This window comes from Lolium rigidum, chromosome 4 (assembly GCF_022539505.1).
Source record: "Lolium rigidum isolate FL_2022 chromosome 4, APGP_CSIRO_Lrig_0.1, whole genome shotgun sequence".
NCBI classification, from domain to species: domain Eukaryota; kingdom Viridiplantae; phylum Streptophyta; class Magnoliopsida; order Poales; family Poaceae; genus Lolium; species Lolium rigidum.
This window is the reverse complement of record NC_061511.1, coordinates 17,898,933-17,917,045: the sequence shown is the minus strand read 5'-3', so window position 1 is coordinate 17,917,045 and position 18,113 is coordinate 17,898,933. Positions and strand designations below refer to the sequence as shown.

The following is an 18,113-nucleotide window of genomic DNA, read 5'->3' as shown; positions in this document are numbered from 1 at the left end:
GTGTATTGGCCCTATAGGAAACCTAATGAATTGTGCAAATTGTTTTGAGAGCCATGACAAATATACTATGCATGCAAACACGGTTAAAACTAAGGAGAGAAATTAAACACAATGAAATATCATATATTAGTCGCAGGAGATGCAATCAGACCCACCCGGCTGATTTTGAATTTTCATTAATTTCCATGACCTCGTCACTCATCAGGAAACATATCTTTCTATTACAGAAATCTTAATTACCTAGTGAAGATATTACAAAGATCAAACATAGTGAATCATTCCTCTTGATCATGTCCAACAATCCGTGCGGGGAAGATAGGTGGCCATGGCATCATGACGGGGTCTATTCGTACCTGGCTAGCATGGACACCTCCAGTTCTTTGATAGACTTTCTTAACTACCCTTTTCTTTAGATGAACATAGAAGACAATGCCCCCCACTACATGATCCAAGAATACAAACTCGGCATTATCCCCAACTGCAGCAACCCAAATAAAATCATCATCTCCTAACACCCAGCTTTCACCCGCAACGCGTGCACATGCCTCTCGTATGCAAAATGTGTCCAACAGCATCCAGCCACTGTTGTCGTCCGTCATCTGATGGAGCCACACACTAAGTTGAAATCCATCTGCGTAGATAAGATGGAGCCCAGAATTCTTTACACATGATAGAATGTAGTTGAACCGCACCCCGGTCGGGAGCTCGAGGGTGAAGAAGCTCGGAGCAGCCAAATCTAGACCCAGTGTGTACCCAAGGGTGGTCACCATGAAGACCTTGCCATGGACGGGCGGTAGCATATCTATGACAAAGGTTGTGGCATATTGTGGCGCTAAAACAGTCTCGGTGGTGGCAGAGACGCTCCATCCGCCCATACCGAGGACATACACCTCCGCGTAGACTTTTCTGCCGACCTTACAAAGGTGCACCAAGGTGATATCATCGCGGCTACCATCCTCAGGTAGGAAAATCTCAGTGAACATCGTGTCTGTGTCACCGTAAAGGCTTGGCAGCGGAGCCGGTGGGAGGGCAACAATAGACTCCTCTGCATGCAGAGGCGCTACGAGGGAGTACTTGTATACGCCGCCTTCGTAGATCCCGGAGATGAGGCGGCCGTTCCGACAATGGTAGATCTGCGTGCATCCGGGGAAGAAGGCGTCGTCGCTATCGAATGAGACCGCACGCTGCAAGAGGGCAGCGAGCTCTGGAGGCTGCAGCAGCGGCACGAACTCGTACCAACCATAATCGCTGACATAAAAGCCGAGGAGGGGCGGCGTGTGTCGGTTGCGGAAACGACGGAGGAAGGCCGGGCTGGAAGCCTGGAGGAGCCACCACTTGGAGACGAGAGCGGCGCGGAGGAGGCTGTAGGATGACCCGAGCCGAAGAAGGATCTCGCAGAGGAGGTCGTCGTTGCCCAGCACCGATGCCGCTGTTGCGGCCGCGGCCGCCGGAGCCAGTTGATCTGCTTCCATATTCTTGGCCAATCGGAACAGGACTTCTAGGATACGATGGTATATGGCGGTACAGTTAGTCAGGTACACGGTCCAAGTCAGAGTCAGAGAGATGGTTTAGATTTGGTATTTCTAAAACGGAAATTTCCAGCGTTTCAGCTCTAGGTATATTTCAAAATGTTTCAGAAAAGGTATATTTTAGAATGAGAGAAGTCCAATTTACCCCCTAAACACGTCTAAAAGTTTAGAATACAACCCTAAACTTTATTTTGGTTCAATCTTCAACCATGAATTATATAAACCGTTTAAAATTGAACCTTCTACCCCTTTTGACAAGTTTTGAACCGGTTTTTCTCCCTAAATATTGTATCAACTCATCAACACATAACATACACGGTACATGTATTTTCTCTCTCTCCATATCGCATGATCAGCTCATGCCTCATCATGATCGTCTTCCTCCCTGGAACGAGGCCATGGCGACCATAGAGGGGTGCCTCCATCGGACAATAACACCCGACATCTGCCCTCTACATCACCTGTCGTGCCCAGCCTTCCGTCAGCACGGGCACCCACACGCAGCAGCGCAGCGAGCTGGAGGCATTTTTATTCTGACATGTGAAGAGTTGAAGATGAAGCATACATTTGAAGATGAAGAGTTAAAGACATAAAATACATGTACGCACTATTTTATCAATACAATACATTACGTGATAAGAAAATCCGGCTTAAGACAATGCAAGGGGTGATTATGAATCGTTTTTAGAATTCATGGTTAAAAGTTGAACCAAAGTAAAGTTTAGGCTTGTAAGCTGAACTTTAAGACAAGTTTAGAGGGTAAATTGGACTTCTCTCTTTCAAAATTGTTACTCCACACCGTAGGCCGCGCACGATTACCGACCTAACCAGCACGCCGTCGCCGACCACAGGAGCGAAGCACCGGCCCGATCTCGCGCGGGCGCGGGGAGGAAGGATGACGTACACGGCGATCGACACGTTCTACCCGCCGGCAGAGCAGCTCCGAGATTCGCCGTGAGCCCGCCAAGGCCTCCCTCTACGCCTATGGCTGCCAGGTCGTCCAGGAGGCCGGCATCCTGCTCCGACTATATCCTCCCCTGAATCCCTAAACCCGTACTATAGCATCCCTTCTCCCCCCTCGTCCTCTTCCTCTCTTCGATTCAGTTAAATTGCTGGTGGAACCTTCGATTTTCATTGCGCCCTAGAGCTACTCTAGCAGATCCCCCATATTGGCCTGGACACGTGGCGGCGGGCCGATAAAAGGGTTTCGGCCATTTTTTGGGCCAGACCTGACCCCGCATCGGTGGTCTGGCCCGGAAAATGTATCCAGGCCGCAACCCAAACCGCCAAAAGCATATATAGCGGTCGGCGAGGCAGATGGGGGCCAAGCCCCATCCGCTCCTCCGCCTCTCCGCCTCCCGCCGACGTCAAATAGCCGCCCCTCCGGCGAGCAATCGATGCGGCGGCGTGTAGATCGAGCGACCCCACCTCCCGCCAGCGACGATGGTGGTAGGCCACGGGCGCGGGGGCGGCCAGATAGGCCGTGGCGGACACTAGCTCCACCTAGCGCGGTGGGAGCTCCACCACTCCGCCTGCCGGCGAGAAGACGAGGCGGAGAAGCTCCGCTCCGACGCGGCGCGCATCCGCGGTAGCTACCGCTACCGCAACTACGGCGTCGCGGTGCCGCCCGCCTTCGCCAAGCGCGAGTAGGAGCGCTACCGCCTCAATCACGCCTCCTCCCCTTCCGCGGCGTCGTCGTCGTCGGGGTCGAGCTCCTGCCAGCACCCGTCGACGGCGCTGGTGGTGAAGATGGAGGTCGATGCGGAGCCGGAGCCGCCTCCTGCAGTTCGCCCCGGCGACTACCTCGACGACGAGCAGCTGAAGCTCGTCCTCCCGCAGCTCGGCGTGAACGCGGGGCTTGCGCCGGGTGACTTCGTCGAGGAGCGCGACCACGACACGGTGGTTGGCCTCGTCGCGCGCTCGAGCCAGGGCCGCGTCTTCGTCGACCTCGGCAGCGACGAGGAGTGAGGAGGCCGCTCCGACGCGCCGCCGCCACGACGCAGGGCTCCGATGAGTATCCCGGAGCCGATTTTGTTGTAATGTAGCCCGTGGCGGCGGATTTCAACTCGGATTTAGGAAATTCGAGTTCCTTTTGACATATTGTAGTTGAATTTAGGGGTCAATGTAAGTTGAACTGTCCAAACGAATTGATCTTCCGTCTTACGCGCGTTTTTTTTTTAAATTTGCAGTTTTATATGCCGTATTTGAACTGCGTTCGTGTTTTTCGAACCCCAAATCCGCGTTGGGGTGTCCTGGATACACGAATTTAGGGTTTGGGGTTTGTAGAGATGCTCTAACTCCTCGCAAGCCCGCAGGTGGTGATGAACACGGCGCAGGTCCTGCTCCACCGCTTCTACTGCAAGCAGTCGCTCGCCCGGTTCAGCGTCAAGGTGAGATTAAGCATCCCCGAAAAATTCATTCTGATTTCACTGAACTTGCATAATTGTAATAATGTTCCAATGGCGACAACCAACTGAAATTTCATCAGAGCATTGCTTCATCCCATCATGCCTGCAGAGAGTCGCGGCGACGTGCGTCTGGCTATCCTTGAAGCGGGAGGAGAGCCCGAGGGAACTGGAGAGCGTCATCCGCGTGTTCCACAGGATCGAATGCAGGAGGCACGGCGCCCCGGTCCGCCATTTGCGCGACTCGTCCTTGGTCAGTATGTAGAATTTGTGTAATCTGAAACCCTGAGTTATTATGCCGTAGGATTTTAGTGACTGACAAAGTGAAACAAAAAATCCTTGTTTGTTGTCCTGCAGGAAGAACTGGTCACGGATCCCCAGCTACCTTAATGTGTTCGACGCGCCCGAGCTCATGCAAGTGGCATGGAACCTGGCCAATGACAGGTAATGTTCTTTTGTTACCACATCCAGTTCCTTGCCATAGATTTCAGTTAAAGTGTACCAAGTATCCAGTTACTGAAATTGGTCGATGATTTTTTCTCAAGCTATTCCTGTGCTGCTCTTATGCTTGTGAAACATCAACCTATGACATCTCGAGTTATGTCATTGCCAGTAGTTGCATCCCAGATCCTTTCTCGCCACAATGATATACCCCCTTCTTATCAATTTGTTAGCATGAATATTTTCCTCTTCTGGAGACAGCGGATAAGATCAGTAGCATACCTCCAAATTGCATGAATTGTTTTTGTCCCATTATAGTTGTCTTCATTAGACCATTTTTATCTGTATTAAGTAGAAACTAACCTTTGTTTGTTCATTTTGCTTACCAGCTTGCGCGCAACTCTCTGTGTGAGATTTAAGAGCGAGGTAGTAGCGTGCGGAGTTATCTACGCTGCGGCCAGGAGATCTGGAGTTCCCCTTCCAGAAGACCCACCGTGGTGGACGCTATTTGATGCTGATGAGGCAGGGATTCAGGAGGTCTCCAGAGTCATCGCTCACCTCTACAGCCTTCCTAGCCCACAGTACTTACCAGTTTGATAGAAGTTCAGCCATAGCTAGAATTTTCTGAATTTTGTAGTTGCTAGATTGAACACTTGATATACCAATGTCTGAAGCTATCTTCACGATAACGAAACCAGGATGTGTCACTGCATCACTCTTCATGTTGTGTGCCCCAAACAAGTGAATTTTCTGGAGCAATGTGCGGGAGAATGTCAAACCCGTTTTACAGTGGCAGATGTATGTCAGTTGAACTGTCTTCAGGGTGATGAAACCAGGATGTGTCAGTTCATCGCTCTTCATGTGGTATATGGCCGCAGACGACTAGTCATTTTTTTTTCCTGTGGTTTATCTTCTGCAGCATATGCTGGAGAATGTAAGACCCCTTGTACTCCAGATGCATGTCAATTGGGATAGAGATCAGGTGACATGCACCTTTTGCATGTCACCGTGTGACATGCGGCCTAAATCCAAATTTAAATATTGCGAAAAAATTTGAAAAAAAATCATGTATGTTCAAAGCACATATTAAGATAATCCCTAAAAATTTCAGATCAAAATTCGAAACATACATCGAGAAATAAAAAAGAGAAACTCAGATGTGAATAGTGTACAGAGAAACTCAGATTTGAATTCGGGAACTATTCATGACAGATTTCTCTTTTTTGTTTTTCGATGTATGTTTCTAATTTTGATCTAAAATTTTTAGGAGTTATCTTAATATGTGCTGTGAACATGCATGATTTTTTTCAATTTTTTTTGCAATATTTAAATTTGGATTTAGGCCGCATGTCACACGGTGACATGCAAAAGGTGCATGTCACCTGATCTGTGTCCAACTGTCAATTGACGGGGAAGACTTAGGTAGGATCAGGTCTTAGATAGGATATATGAGAACAATTTTTTTGCAAAGACAAAACATGTTCAAAAAATCTGAAAAAAAATCACAACACACATCTATGTTATATATGCAACGCCAAAAATTTGCAACTTCAAATTCGACATACATTTGGAGAGACAAAAAAGATAAATCTGAGTGTGAATATGTGAAATACTACTCAACCAGATCTGACACTATTCACAATAGAATTTGTCTTTTTTGTTTCTCCAAGTGTAGATCAGATTTTAAGCTGAAATTTCTTGGAGTTGTAGATACAACCTATATGCATGTTGTTTATTATTTTCAGATTTTTTCGCCTGTTCAAAGTATGTTTTTTCTGGGTTGATTCTATGATCCTATCTAATGGAGAGATCCTATACAAGTCTCTCCCGTCAATTGACTCGTGTCATGGTGTAACGTTAGTTTCTACAAAATGCATGCCCCGTTCCAGGTGTGTCTTGCTTTTTGGGCATTGAGCCATGTACCATTTATACCGTCCTCTGAATCATGTCATTTTGCTTCTTTATATTGTCTTGTAGTTTTGGTACAATTTTACGCTTGAGCTAGTGAGCAGGCATCTACCAAGTTCAGTTCACAGTCAAGTCACTTTAATTGTATGGAGAGGCTCACGCCTAGTGGCCAGCACTCGGCCAAGTTGGCGTACCAGGTGCAATTTTTGAGGTCCACGTCTTCCAGCATGAATAAGACGATTTGGAAGGCTTGTACGCCTCCTAAGATGAAGTTTTTGTATGGCTTGTCTCAATCAAAATAGAATAACGGTGGACCAGTTGGAGAAAAAATGGTGGCTAAATTGTGGGCTTTGTCCTCTTTGTAAGCAATGTAGAGTCCGTCAACCATTTATTTGTCCATTGCTGTTTCATCCTAAAATAGAATTTGAACGGCGAATTGGTTGGAGAAGCGAGTGTGGCCAAATTGTGGGCTTTGTCCTCTTTGTAAGCAACGTGTGGAGTCCGTCAACCATTTATTTGTCCATTGTTGTTTCACCCTACGCCTTTGAGGGCTCGCAAAGGAAAGGATGGGCATCCCGGAGATCAATACTAGTCAATGGGCGGGCCTCGATATTTCGGAATGGTGTAAGACGATGTCGGGGAGCTCTATCCCGGTCGCAAGGCTATGTCATCACTCACTTTGCTCATTGATTGGAAAGTTTGAAATGAAGGCAATGCTAGGGTCTTCCACAACAAGCATGCACCCTCTCACGTAGTCTTTGATAAGATCAAAAAAGAGTCGTGTTTGTGGGTCTTAGCGGGTGCTAAGCGCTTGAGCGAAATGATGACGGGAGAGTGATCGTTGTAATAAATCTTTTTCTATAGTCTTGTAAAACTTCTACTTAATCAATACATAGGGGCAAAGTTTTTACCTCCGTTTTAAAAAAAAACTTTAATTGTAAACCAAGCAACAACTTACCGCAACCAATGTTGAATAAATCAAGAAAGCTATGGCCATCTACTAGCTAGTATAGAAGGCTAGTCCAGTCTCACATCATTGACTAGCAGCCATGCATGACTTCATGTCCCTTTTACTTTCTCCCTGAACATAGTTTTGTTTCACAGTAATAGAATATTGTTACAACAAGAAAAATTCCTGCTGTTTTCGTCCAATAGCAATTTTTATCTTTGTTGTCATTTTTTTATTGTTGTTCTTGAGAAAAACAGTAGAAAATATGGAGCATTTCTAAAATTGTTTTGTGACTTTTTTTTTATTCTTTGTTCTTGAGAAAAGGGGGTTCCCTCCGCACTCACCGGTTTCATCAGTGGAAGCCGACGAAGTCATAAACAAGTGCTCCAACGGAAGGTTCCTCGTAGCTGCATTTCCACTCGCGCACTCCCTCCCGGTCAGTCTTCGTCGCGGTCCCGCATCGCTCTCTCCTCCCACGCTGCCCGTCCTCCGCATCTTCCTCCTCCGGGCCGTTGCCGCCGCCGTCCGCCACGCAGCTGAGGTAGGAGCGACCCGCGCCCCACTTCGTCTTCTCTTCCGTCTTCCCCTCAAAATCATCATGCATTCAAGGTGTTCGACGGTTTGGGCTGCGCTAGCATGGTTCTGTTGATTACGATGTACATTTCCTTGCCACAAATCGTTGCTTGCCTTTCCTTCTTACACGAAATGATAAGCGCGCTTTCGAGAGAAAAAAAATCCTGTGGATATTGGTTGGACTCCCTGTCGGCATCGATTTCGCCTGGAAGATAAACTAATAGATTAGTGAAGTCGCACGCTCTGTTCAAGTTCTTGCTTATTTGTTTTAGCTGTACGGATAAGCCATGGATGGTTCAGTTTGCTGTCTTACTCTACCTGCTCTGCTACAGCAGTTTCTTGGTTAGTATAGTTGTTTAATCTATCTGAAGCCATTGTTTTGTTTGCCGAAATAAAAGACCTTATTAGCAGCCGATGGCTGAAGAATAGTCTCAAACAAGGACAAGTGCTCGTCCAGCTTGTTTTCAGAGAGCTAACCAATATATGATTGAACAATACTTTATAAGAAGGAGAAATACTTGTCCTGCTTGTTTCAGACAAGTGTACATGATGCATAACCATCAACCGTTTTCAGCAATCTCTGCAGGTCCGTCGTTCTCGGCTGCGCCACGACGAAGAATGGACAGGCTCGACGGCTCTGCCCGTCTTATGATCGTTTCGGATCTCGACCAGACGATGGTGCGTACCTCGATTGGATCATTTCGTTTATCCAGAAAGAACCAGCCCAACCATTTCTGTGTCTGGCCACTGTTTTGACTTTTGGGTTGTGCACCTGACATGCAGGTTGATCACCACGATCCGGAGAACTTGGCCTTGCTTCGCTTCCAGGCGCTCTGGGAATCGGAGTACTCCCAGGATTCTCTGCTGGTGTTCTCCACCGGAAGAACACCGGTCAGTTACAGGGGTCTGAGGAAGATAAAGCCTTTGCTCACTCCGGACATCACCATCATGTCGGTGGGCACCGTGATAGCGTATGGTGAGGAGATGACTCCTGATGTTGGCTGGGAGGAATTGCTGAATAACAGGTGGGATAAGGATATTGTTGTTCAGGAGACAGCTAAGTTCCCTCAGCTAAAACCTCAGGCATGTCCAATGGGTTGCACGGCTACTTTTCCATAGGTTGTTTCAAATTTTACTAGATGAACTAAGATATCTGTTTATCACTTTGTCTTTGTGTGGATGCAGCCAGAGAGGAATCAAGGTCCTCACAAGGTCAGCTTTTTTGTTGACAAGCAGGGTGCTCAGGAAGTGATTAATTCTCTTCCCCAGAAACTGCAGGAATGTGGGGTAAGGCAAGACAGGCCTTTGTGATCTTCTCTTTCTCTCTTGTTTTGAATTTTTGAGTTTTGTTAGGACCAGAGCATTATTTAGCGGTATTTTATTTGGACTTTACTGCTTTCTTTCTGTGATTAGCTAGATGTGAAGATAATCTATAGTAGCGGGGAGGCCCTAGATGTGTTGCCACGAGGTGCGGGGAAAGGGCAGGCTCTTGTATATTTACTTGAGAAGTTCAATTTGTGTGGGAAACCACCAAGCAATGTTCTTGTGTGTGGTGACTCTGGAAATGATGCGGATTTATTCAGCGTTCCATCTGCCTACGGTGTCATGGTCAGTGTAAAAGCAGTTGTTTGAAGGTGTTTCAGTGAAGTTCATTGGTGACAATGATTACCCATATAAGCTTAATATAGAGTTTTGAAACCATATTCAGGTCAGCAATGCCCAAGAGGAGCTTCTTCAGTGGTATGAAGAGAAAGGAAGGGATAACTTTAAGATGATTCATGCAACTGAGAGATGCGCTTCTGGTATCACGCAAGCTATTGCACACTTCAAACTAGGACCTAGTGTTTCTGCAAGAGATCTTGAATTCCCATACCTGAAGGTAGACACAATCAAGCCTGCGGATGTAGTGGTGAAGTTTTATGTTCTCTATGAGAAGTGGCGGAGGGGTGAGGTTCAGAATTCTCCATCAGTTATGCAGTACTTGAAAAGCATTACTGTAAGTACATTCCCTTGTTTCTTAGGCTAACCCGGTTTATGTTTCTTCATATGTTTTCTACATTACCATGTCGTTTCTTTTGTACGTGTCAGAAGAGAAACTGGGCGTAATTTTTGCGAAGCAATCTTTGATTGTTTTTTAGCTTACTTTAGACTGATAGCTTATTTTGTGTAGCATCAAAATGGCACACTGATACAACCTTGTGGAACTGAGCGGTCACTTCATGCATGCATTGATGCACTGAGTTCATGCTATGGTGACCAACAAGGAAAAAAGTTCCGAGCATGGGTGGACCGCCTTGTTTCATCACCGATTGGTACAAGTAACTGGTTGGTGAGGTTTGACAATTGGGTGATGGAAGGTATATATCCTAAGAACTCTTCACATAATTAAGTTATTCCACGCCGCCAGTTATCCATTGGATGCACCATAATTACTTGTCTTGTGTTTCCTCATTGTATCACGTGTCCATACTAATGCTCGTGCCACACTCAGGTGATGCGCAATATTGCTGTCGGACAACTCTTCTGGTGAATATGAAGGTATCAGATTTCCGCAGAAATCCTTGCATACCCTGCTGTAGTTATGTGCGCACACTGCATGCTGAACTACCAATCTGCTTGAACTTGCAGCCTGAGACTCCAGAGGGCTTGGAACTGACACACATCCACAAGACTTGGCTTGAAGAATATTCTGCAGGGACTGAACATACCTTCATCTTATAGATCATCTAACCACTTGCAGTATATGCACGGGATCTCTGGAAGTCAAGATAGAATGACAAATATACTAGTTCTTGTGTAAGTGGATCTCACGGCTGATTCGAACTGCTGTACTATTGTGGTTCTCCCAGAGAGGGTCTATCCTCATATCGATTTCGTGCGCAAAGAAGAATTGTTCAACGATTCTATCTCATGAACTTGATGCTCGCGAGCTGGTGCAAGTGGGCACCAAACCTTGCCCGTGACAGTTAAAGGTGGCAATCCGTTCCTCCGCAAATAACTCTAACTTTTCCAAATGTGTGGGAGCATACAGCTTGTCAGCAGTGTCTTTCCAGGGTACTGCAGCAACTTTTTTGTATGTCCAAAACAAATTTAAGAAATAAAATTTTATTTTCAGCTAGTCTTTCTTTGAACTTAGTTTTTGCTGTGTGATAGAATGCTTTGAAGCTAGTTTCCTCAATTCAATTATTTGTGTAAGTACAATATTCTGCTTGTCTCTTGAACTTTCGGATTGCTGTTATCTTTGTTTCCTGGCCCTGGTTGGCAAGGACGCAAGGTCCAATGAGATTTAGCGTTGTTGTTTCCGATTTCTGCCAGTCACTGATCTCTTAGTCGTAGCCAATGAGGTTGCGTCAACCTTATTATCAGCCAAATCTGAACTCTTTTGACGTACCTTTTTGCGACTATGGTCGCATGTGACAAATGGAAGGAGAAGATGTATCTCGAGAATGTCGGTTCAAGATCATAAGCCCTTGCAACCTATGGCTAGTTCTAACACGTGAGAAGATGCACCTTTTAACTGGCAAGCTGGTTAACATGGCCTAATCCATTCGGCCACACCACTTGTCTAAATTATGTTCAACTGTACTGTTACAACCTTTAATCCCACTGACAGACTGAAAAGAAACACCAAGATCTTGGTAGTATTTTGTCTCACGGATCCCTTTATTATTCTGATTTTCCTGTGACTAAGGGTGGTGCAACTCGGAAGCTGAATTCCTTAAAACCGCCATACTGCTCATTTACCTAGACCATGGACACAATCTGCCACGCACTACTACAAAAACCACCATTCGCATTGATCGTGGTGTCTACCAAATACAGTAATAATAATAAATGTAAAAAATAAATCTGTTAAGGAAAATATTTTCTATCATTGTACTCACCAAATTAGTGTCTAATCTACCGACCCGGATGAATGGAACATGGGTGCTCGCGCACCCATTTACGAAAATTTCAAAAAAAATGCTATTTAAAAGTTTCAAAAAAATGTGAAGTAAAATTTTGCATGTACATATTATGTTGATACTTACTCGTGTGAGTTTTCACGAAAAAATACCATTATGTGTGGCCTGCATAAAAATGACAAAATGTCCAAATAAGAGTAGTGAACAGGAATTTGTACTATTCACAGGAATAGGAATTTGCATTTTGTCATTTTAGTGTAGGTCACACACAATGTTATTTTTCTGTGAAAACACACACGAGTAAGTATCAACATAATATCTACATGCAAAAATTTACTTCACATTTTTTGGAAACTTTTAAATAGCATTTTTTGAACTTTTCGTAAATGGGTGCGCGCGTACCCACGTTCCATTTACCATTTTCGCTAATCTACTCCCTATTAAAACACATAAGATAAGATGGTTTGGATTTAAAGTAAAACAAAAAAATGAAGAATGTAGATAACCGAAAACTGCAAATGGAGGTGGAGCTACATGTAGCTCTTTATTTTCAAAATTTTGGAAATCAAACTTTTAAGTTTAAAAACAAGTCCGAAACAAAATTCTGGACGTAGCCAATGATGAAATCAACAAACCTGCAAAATCTCAATGTGAAATTCTTAGTTTTCTTTTTTTCTTTTAAAACCCAAACTTGAAATGCAAATAACTTGAAATTGGAAAATCCAAATAAGATGAAACCAATTTTGTTGGAAAAAGGACGACAAGAGATACCACCACAAAAAGTAAAAATATGAAAACAAGTGGGGGAGGATTTTCTATGATTTTTAGAGTGAAACCTTTAAATGGGGAGAACCGAGAAAAACCCCAATATCGAAAACGCAATAAGTGATTTACGTGAAATCCATTTTCGATGAACTAGAGCTTGTCATGGTAATAACCACAAGCTCTAAAACACCACATGGATAAGATTCAAATAACAACCAAGAAAGATGATGCAAGGATGCAAAGGTTTGACCGCATTCTAAACGATATGATCGAGTTACTCACTCGAGAGCCCCTTGATAGTACGACATTTAGCCTATGAATCGGTCTCCCACCTAAAACACGAGACCGGTAAGAAAGAAACTCTATCAAAAGCAAACCCTTAACCTTGCGCATTTCATTTGAGCTAGATGATGCCGATCTTGACCGCGACAAGATGGAATACCATTCTTGATTGTCCTTGCACTATGAAGTCTTGCGGATTGCTCCCCCTCGCTCCACTATGGGAGAGCACCTTCTTCGATGCATCTTCACATATACATGAACACCATATGAATGGCAAGCTTTAAGCATATGATCTCTTCGAATTGACTTATCTTGAACTAGCTTGCACCTTATTTCTTCTCACTGCAACCTTGAAGCTAACATATGGTTCAAGCATTGTCTATGGATAACTCCTACACATATGACTCAATGCAAACATTAGTCCATAGGGATTATCATTAATTACCAAAACCACACATGGAGGCTCCATGCACTTTCAAAGATGCCTTAAGGCAACCGCTGGATGGAGGACATATCGGGCAGGCTAGACACTGAAACTGCAAGCCAGTGCGTTAAACTATGGCTTTCCATCACCGGTGTGAGTTGGGACCCGGCCCATGAGAACATTTTCTCATGGCCACAATCGCCGCCTGGACTGTATACTGCCAAGCCAACCTACATTGCGCTATGACAAGGTTTGATGTTGCTAGCTGCATATATAGAATTCAAGGGCCTATGCAAAAAAAATGTGGTTGACGGTGCAATAATGGTTTTGGACTTCAGACGGGAGGATGCAACATGGGCTGCAAGAATGAATCCTTGCTTTACTTGCCTGCAAGAGGATGACATGGCAAATCACATCAAGATCCAATGCTTGTATGCTCACGAGGTATGGTTTAGAGTCTTTCTAGTTTGCCCGTGTAGTGATACCTCCACTAGGAACTCAATACATCCTTGTACCGTGGTGGCTGGAGATCTGACAAACACAAAGAAGGAAAGAAAGAAGGCTCCTAGACATCCTGGTGATTTTTACATGTTGGTCGCTATGGAAGCAGTGTAGCATCAGAACTTTCAGCAATATATGGTTGCAATGCTCTATGGAGGCATTGGCATGTAGGGGTTAGGGATGAACTCAATACTTGGGTCATGGTAGGTGTGGGTGTGGGTGTGGGTGCACGCTGATAGTGAGAGGCGTGGATGTGCGTGCTTGTGATGTTCGCAGCGCTTAGCACGTTCTTGTAAATTGTTGCTCTCTTCTATAGATCTATTGTACATCTTTGATGTAACCTCGAAAAAAGGATCAACAGTTATCCGAGTGATATTATGGGTTAGCAATGAATTGAGTATTTGACACGTTTGTGTAGTCATATAAGTTAGTAAGTTTTTTTTATGCGTAGAATATATACACTTTACATATTTGTCACATCATGTGTCACCGACATGTGGTGATCATAGGGCAAATATGCAATAAAAATATATAGTGCGGCAAATATGCAAATACCCCCATCTTAGCAACTTAAGAAAAATGTGCACTACAAATACAACCCTCGTTCCTAATATAAAAACTTCTAAATTAGCTTTTGAAAAGGATTATATTTTAGCAATGTTGAGAAAATCGCTTATCGGGTTCAACTCGGTCGGCTGACGATTAGCGATTAATAGGCAAATCGGACGATTAATCGGGCGATAAATGAGTTAATCGGACGATAAATGAATTTATCGGCTGATCGATGACCACTGAATAGGGATTAATCGGGCGATTAATCGTTGAATCGAACGATTTTTTGAACAATGTATTTTAGAAAGGGGGATGGATAAAATAAGGTCAAAAAAAAGGGGGGGTGGATAAATACGGAGGCGGCTGGATCGGGTGTTCACCACGGTCGACTGGGAGGAGATGTTTGGCAGCTGCATGTTGCGCTGCCTGGCGACGGTGGTGGCAGACCACTGCCCCCTCATGCTGGACTGTACCACAAAAGCAGCAGGACGGAAAAGGTTCCAGTTCGAGCGCTTCTGGCTGAAGTTGGATGGGTTCAGTGAGGTGGTGCAGGATAGCTGGGGTGTGGTGGATGGAGACCCGGACCCATTCCGTCGGCTCACCGCTAAGCTGAAGCGCACGGCGTGCAGCCTAATGAGTTGGAGCGATAAGAAGGTGGGGTGTGTCAAGCTGCAGCTGATGATAGCGCGGGAGGTTGTGCTGAGGTTGGATATCGCCATGGAATCACGACAATTGTCTCCGGACGAACGTCGACTCCGTGCACACCTCAAGCACGCCTATTTGGGTCTAGCCTCTCTGGAACGCACTATGGCTCGCCAGAGGGCCAAGATTGCGTGGCTGTGAGAGGGAGACGCCAACACATCCTTCTTCTACCAACATGCGGCCTATAGGCGATAGAAGAACGTAATCCATAGCATGCAGGTGGATGGCGCGGTTATCTCGGACCATGTTGCCATGGCTGAAGCGACCTTCACGCACTTTGAAGGTCTGCTTGGGACCTCGGTTGACCGGGCGAACTCGCTGGACTTGGACTTTCTGGGCACCCACCCGGAGGACCTTTCCGAGCTGGAGACTGCGTTCACTGAGGAGGAGATCTGGGAGGTGATTAGGCGCCTGCCGCCAGGCAAAGTGCCAGGACCCGACGGCTTCACAGCTGAGTTCCTGCAGAAATGTTGGAACGTGGTTAAGGGAGATTTCATGCCAGCCTTCGAGAAGCTGTTCACGATGTGTGGGCGCGGGTTTCAGGGCCTCAATCAGGCCCTGATGATCCTACTGCCTAAGCGCCCGGACGCGGCGGCGCTGGGTGATTACAGGCCGATTAGTCTTATCCACATCTTCGCCAAGCTTGTGGCTAAGACCTTGGCTACACGGCTAGCTCCTAGGATGGAGTCGCTGGTGGATCGTAACCAATGTGCGTTCATCCGCAAACGGTGCATCCATCACAACTTCATGTTGGTCCAGCAGACTGCTAGGTTCTTGCACAGGGAGAAGGAACCACGGGTGATGCTCAAGCTGGACATAGCTCGGGCGTTCGATTCTGTCTCGTGGGTGTTCCTCATGGAGATCCTTCGCAAGATAGGTTTCGGCCCTAGGTTCCGCGAGCTGGTTTCCATTCTACTGTCCACGGCAAGTACCAGGGTGTTGCTCAATGGCGAGCCAGTGCCCCCTATCCGGCATAGGAGGGGTCCGAGACAGGGTGACCCCATGTCGCCGTCGCTGTTCGTCCTGATGATGAACTCGCTTAATAGGTTGCTGGCCAAGGCCATCGAGTTGGGTGTCCTCAAACGGTTGGCTCGGCGAGACCCGGTGACATCGGTGTCGCTATACGCGGACGATGTGGTGATCTTCTGCCACCCTGATGAGTCGGAACTGCGCGCAGCTCGCGGCATTCTCGGATCTCTTTGGGCAGGCCTCGGGATTACACACCAACTTTGCGAAGTGTTCGGTCTCCCCATTGGATGCTCGGAAGAGGAGGCTGCCGGCGCCGCCGGACTCATGGGATGTCGACCGGCGCAGCTCCTCGTGAAGTACCTTGGCATCCCGCTCTCTACCGGGAGGCTGCCGGCCGCATCCTTCCAACCCCCGGTAGACCGGTTGGCCGACAAACTCCCTACCCGGCGTGCTTCCATGATGCCCAGTGGCTGGGCGTTTGGCGCCGGTACGCGCGGTGCTCGCGGCGATCCCTTTGCATCAGCTCGATGGTGTTGGGACCGGACAAGAAGACGCCGAAACAGGTGAACAAGATTTTGCGCGGCTTCCCGTGGGCCGGCAGGGCAGAGGCCAACGGAGGGCACTGCCATGTCAGTTGGTCCAGGGTGTGTCGGCCGCTGCGGCTGGGGGGCCTGGGAATCCCCGACCTGGCGCGCACTGCGACCAGTTTGAGGGTGCGTGATGCGTGTAGTTGACACATCCGTTGGGAACCCCAAGAGGAAGGTGTGATGCGCACAGTAGCAAGTTTCCCTCAGTAAGAAACCAAGGTTTAATCGAACCAGTAGGAGTCAAGAAGCACGTTGAAGGTTGATGGTGGCGGAATGTAGTGCGGCGCAACACCAGGGATTCCGGCGCCAACGTGGAACCTGCACAACACAACCAAAGTACTTTGCCCCAACGTAACAACGAGGTTGTCAATCTCACCGGCTTGCCGTGAACAAAGGATTAACCGTATTGTGTGGAAGATGATTGTTTGCGAAGAACAAGAAAGAACAATTGCAAGAGATTGTATTTCAGATGTAAAGAATAGACCGGGGTCCATAGTTCACTAGCGGTATCTCTCCCATAAGATAAATAGCATGTTGGGTGAACGAATTACAGTTGGGCAATTGACAAATAAAGAAGGCATAACAATGCACATACATATATCATGATGAGTACTATGAGATTTAATCAGTGGCATTACGACAAAGTACATAGACCGCCATCCAAAGCATGCATCTATGCCTAAAAAGTCCACTTTCAAGTTATCATCCGAACCCTTCCGGTATTAAGTTGCAAGCAACATGACAATTGCATTAAGTATGGTGCGTAATGTAATCAACACAAATATCCTTAGACAAAGCATCGATGTTTTATCCCTAGTGGCAACAAGCACATCCACAACCTTAGAACTTTCCGTCACTCGTCCTGCATTTAATGGAGGCATGAACCCACTATCGAGCATAAATACTCCCTCTTGGAGTCACAAGTATCAACTTGGCCGCAGCCTCTACTAACAACGGAGAGCATGCAAGAACATAAACAACTCATATATGATAGATTGATAATCAACTTGACATAGTATTCAATATCCATCGGATCCCAACAAACACAACATGTAGGATTACAAAGAAACGATCTTGATCATGATAGTCAGCTCACAAGATCGAGCATGATAGCACAATTAGGAGAAGACGACCATCTAGCTACTGCTATGGACCCATGGTCCAGGGGTGAACTACTCACACATCAATCCGGAGGCGATCATGGCGATGAAGAGTCCTCCGGGAGATGATTCCCCTCTCCGGCAGGGTGCCGGAGGCGATCTCCCGAATCCCCCGAGATGGGATTGGCGGCGGCGGCGGCGTCTCCGGAAGGTTTTCCGTATCGTGGCTCTCGCATCGGGGGTTTCGCGACGGAGGCTTTAAGTAGGCGGAAGGGCGGAGTCGGAAGAGTCACGGGGGCCCCACACGCTAGGGCCGTGCGGGCCCACTCTAGGCCGCGCCGCTCTAGTGTGGCGGCGCCCCGTGGCCCCACTTCGTCTCCCCTCCGGTCTTTTGGAAGCTTCGTGCAAAAATAGGACCCTGGGCGTTGATTTCGTCCAATTCCGAGAATATTTCCTTACTAGGATTTCTGAAACCAAAAACAGCAGAAAACAAAGAATCGGCTCTTCGGCATCTCGTCAAT

General features: G+C 46.6%; 2 protein-coding genes and 1 pseudogene across 4 annotated transcripts; 2 read left to right on the top strand and 1 right to left on the bottom strand.

Annotated features, from left to right (window-relative positions):
* Positions 1-275: 275 nt before the first annotated feature.
* LOC124708226 lies at positions 276-1,472 on the bottom strand. Its single transcript, XM_047239916.1, has one exon. It carries the CDS (start codon positions 1,470-1,472, stop codon positions 276-278), a length of 1,197 nt encoding a protein of 398 aa, XP_047095872.1.
* A 952-nt stretch (positions 1,473-2,424) lies between these two features.
* Positions 2,425-5,064, top strand: LOC124650342 (annotated as a pseudogene).
* Positions 5,065-7,648: 2,584 nt separating this feature from the next.
* On the top strand, positions 7,649-10,923 carry LOC124707953 (probable sucrose-phosphatase 3). Of its 3 annotated transcripts, none has more exons than XM_047239642.1 (9): positions 7,649-7,773; positions 8,392-8,483; positions 8,589-8,888; positions 8,991-9,092; positions 9,219-9,413; positions 9,514-9,801; positions 9,976-10,162; positions 10,297-10,343; positions 10,434-10,923. In XM_047239642.1, the coding sequence occupies exons 2-9, from the start codon at positions 8,424-8,426 to the stop codon at positions 10,524-10,526; spliced, it is 1,272 nt and encodes a 423-aa protein (XP_047095598.1). In that variant the 5' UTR covers positions 7,649-7,773; positions 8,392-8,423; the 3' UTR covers positions 10,527-10,923. The 3 variants fall into 3 exon arrangements, with proteins under 3 accessions (XP_047095598.1, XP_047095597.1, XP_047095596.1); XM_047239641.1 differs by having other exon boundaries at positions 7,663-7,773; positions 8,380-8,483; XM_047239640.1 differs by lacking the exon at positions 7,649-7,773 and having other exon boundaries at positions 7,780-8,483.
* The last annotated feature ends 7,190 nt before the right edge of the window (positions 10,924-18,113 follow it).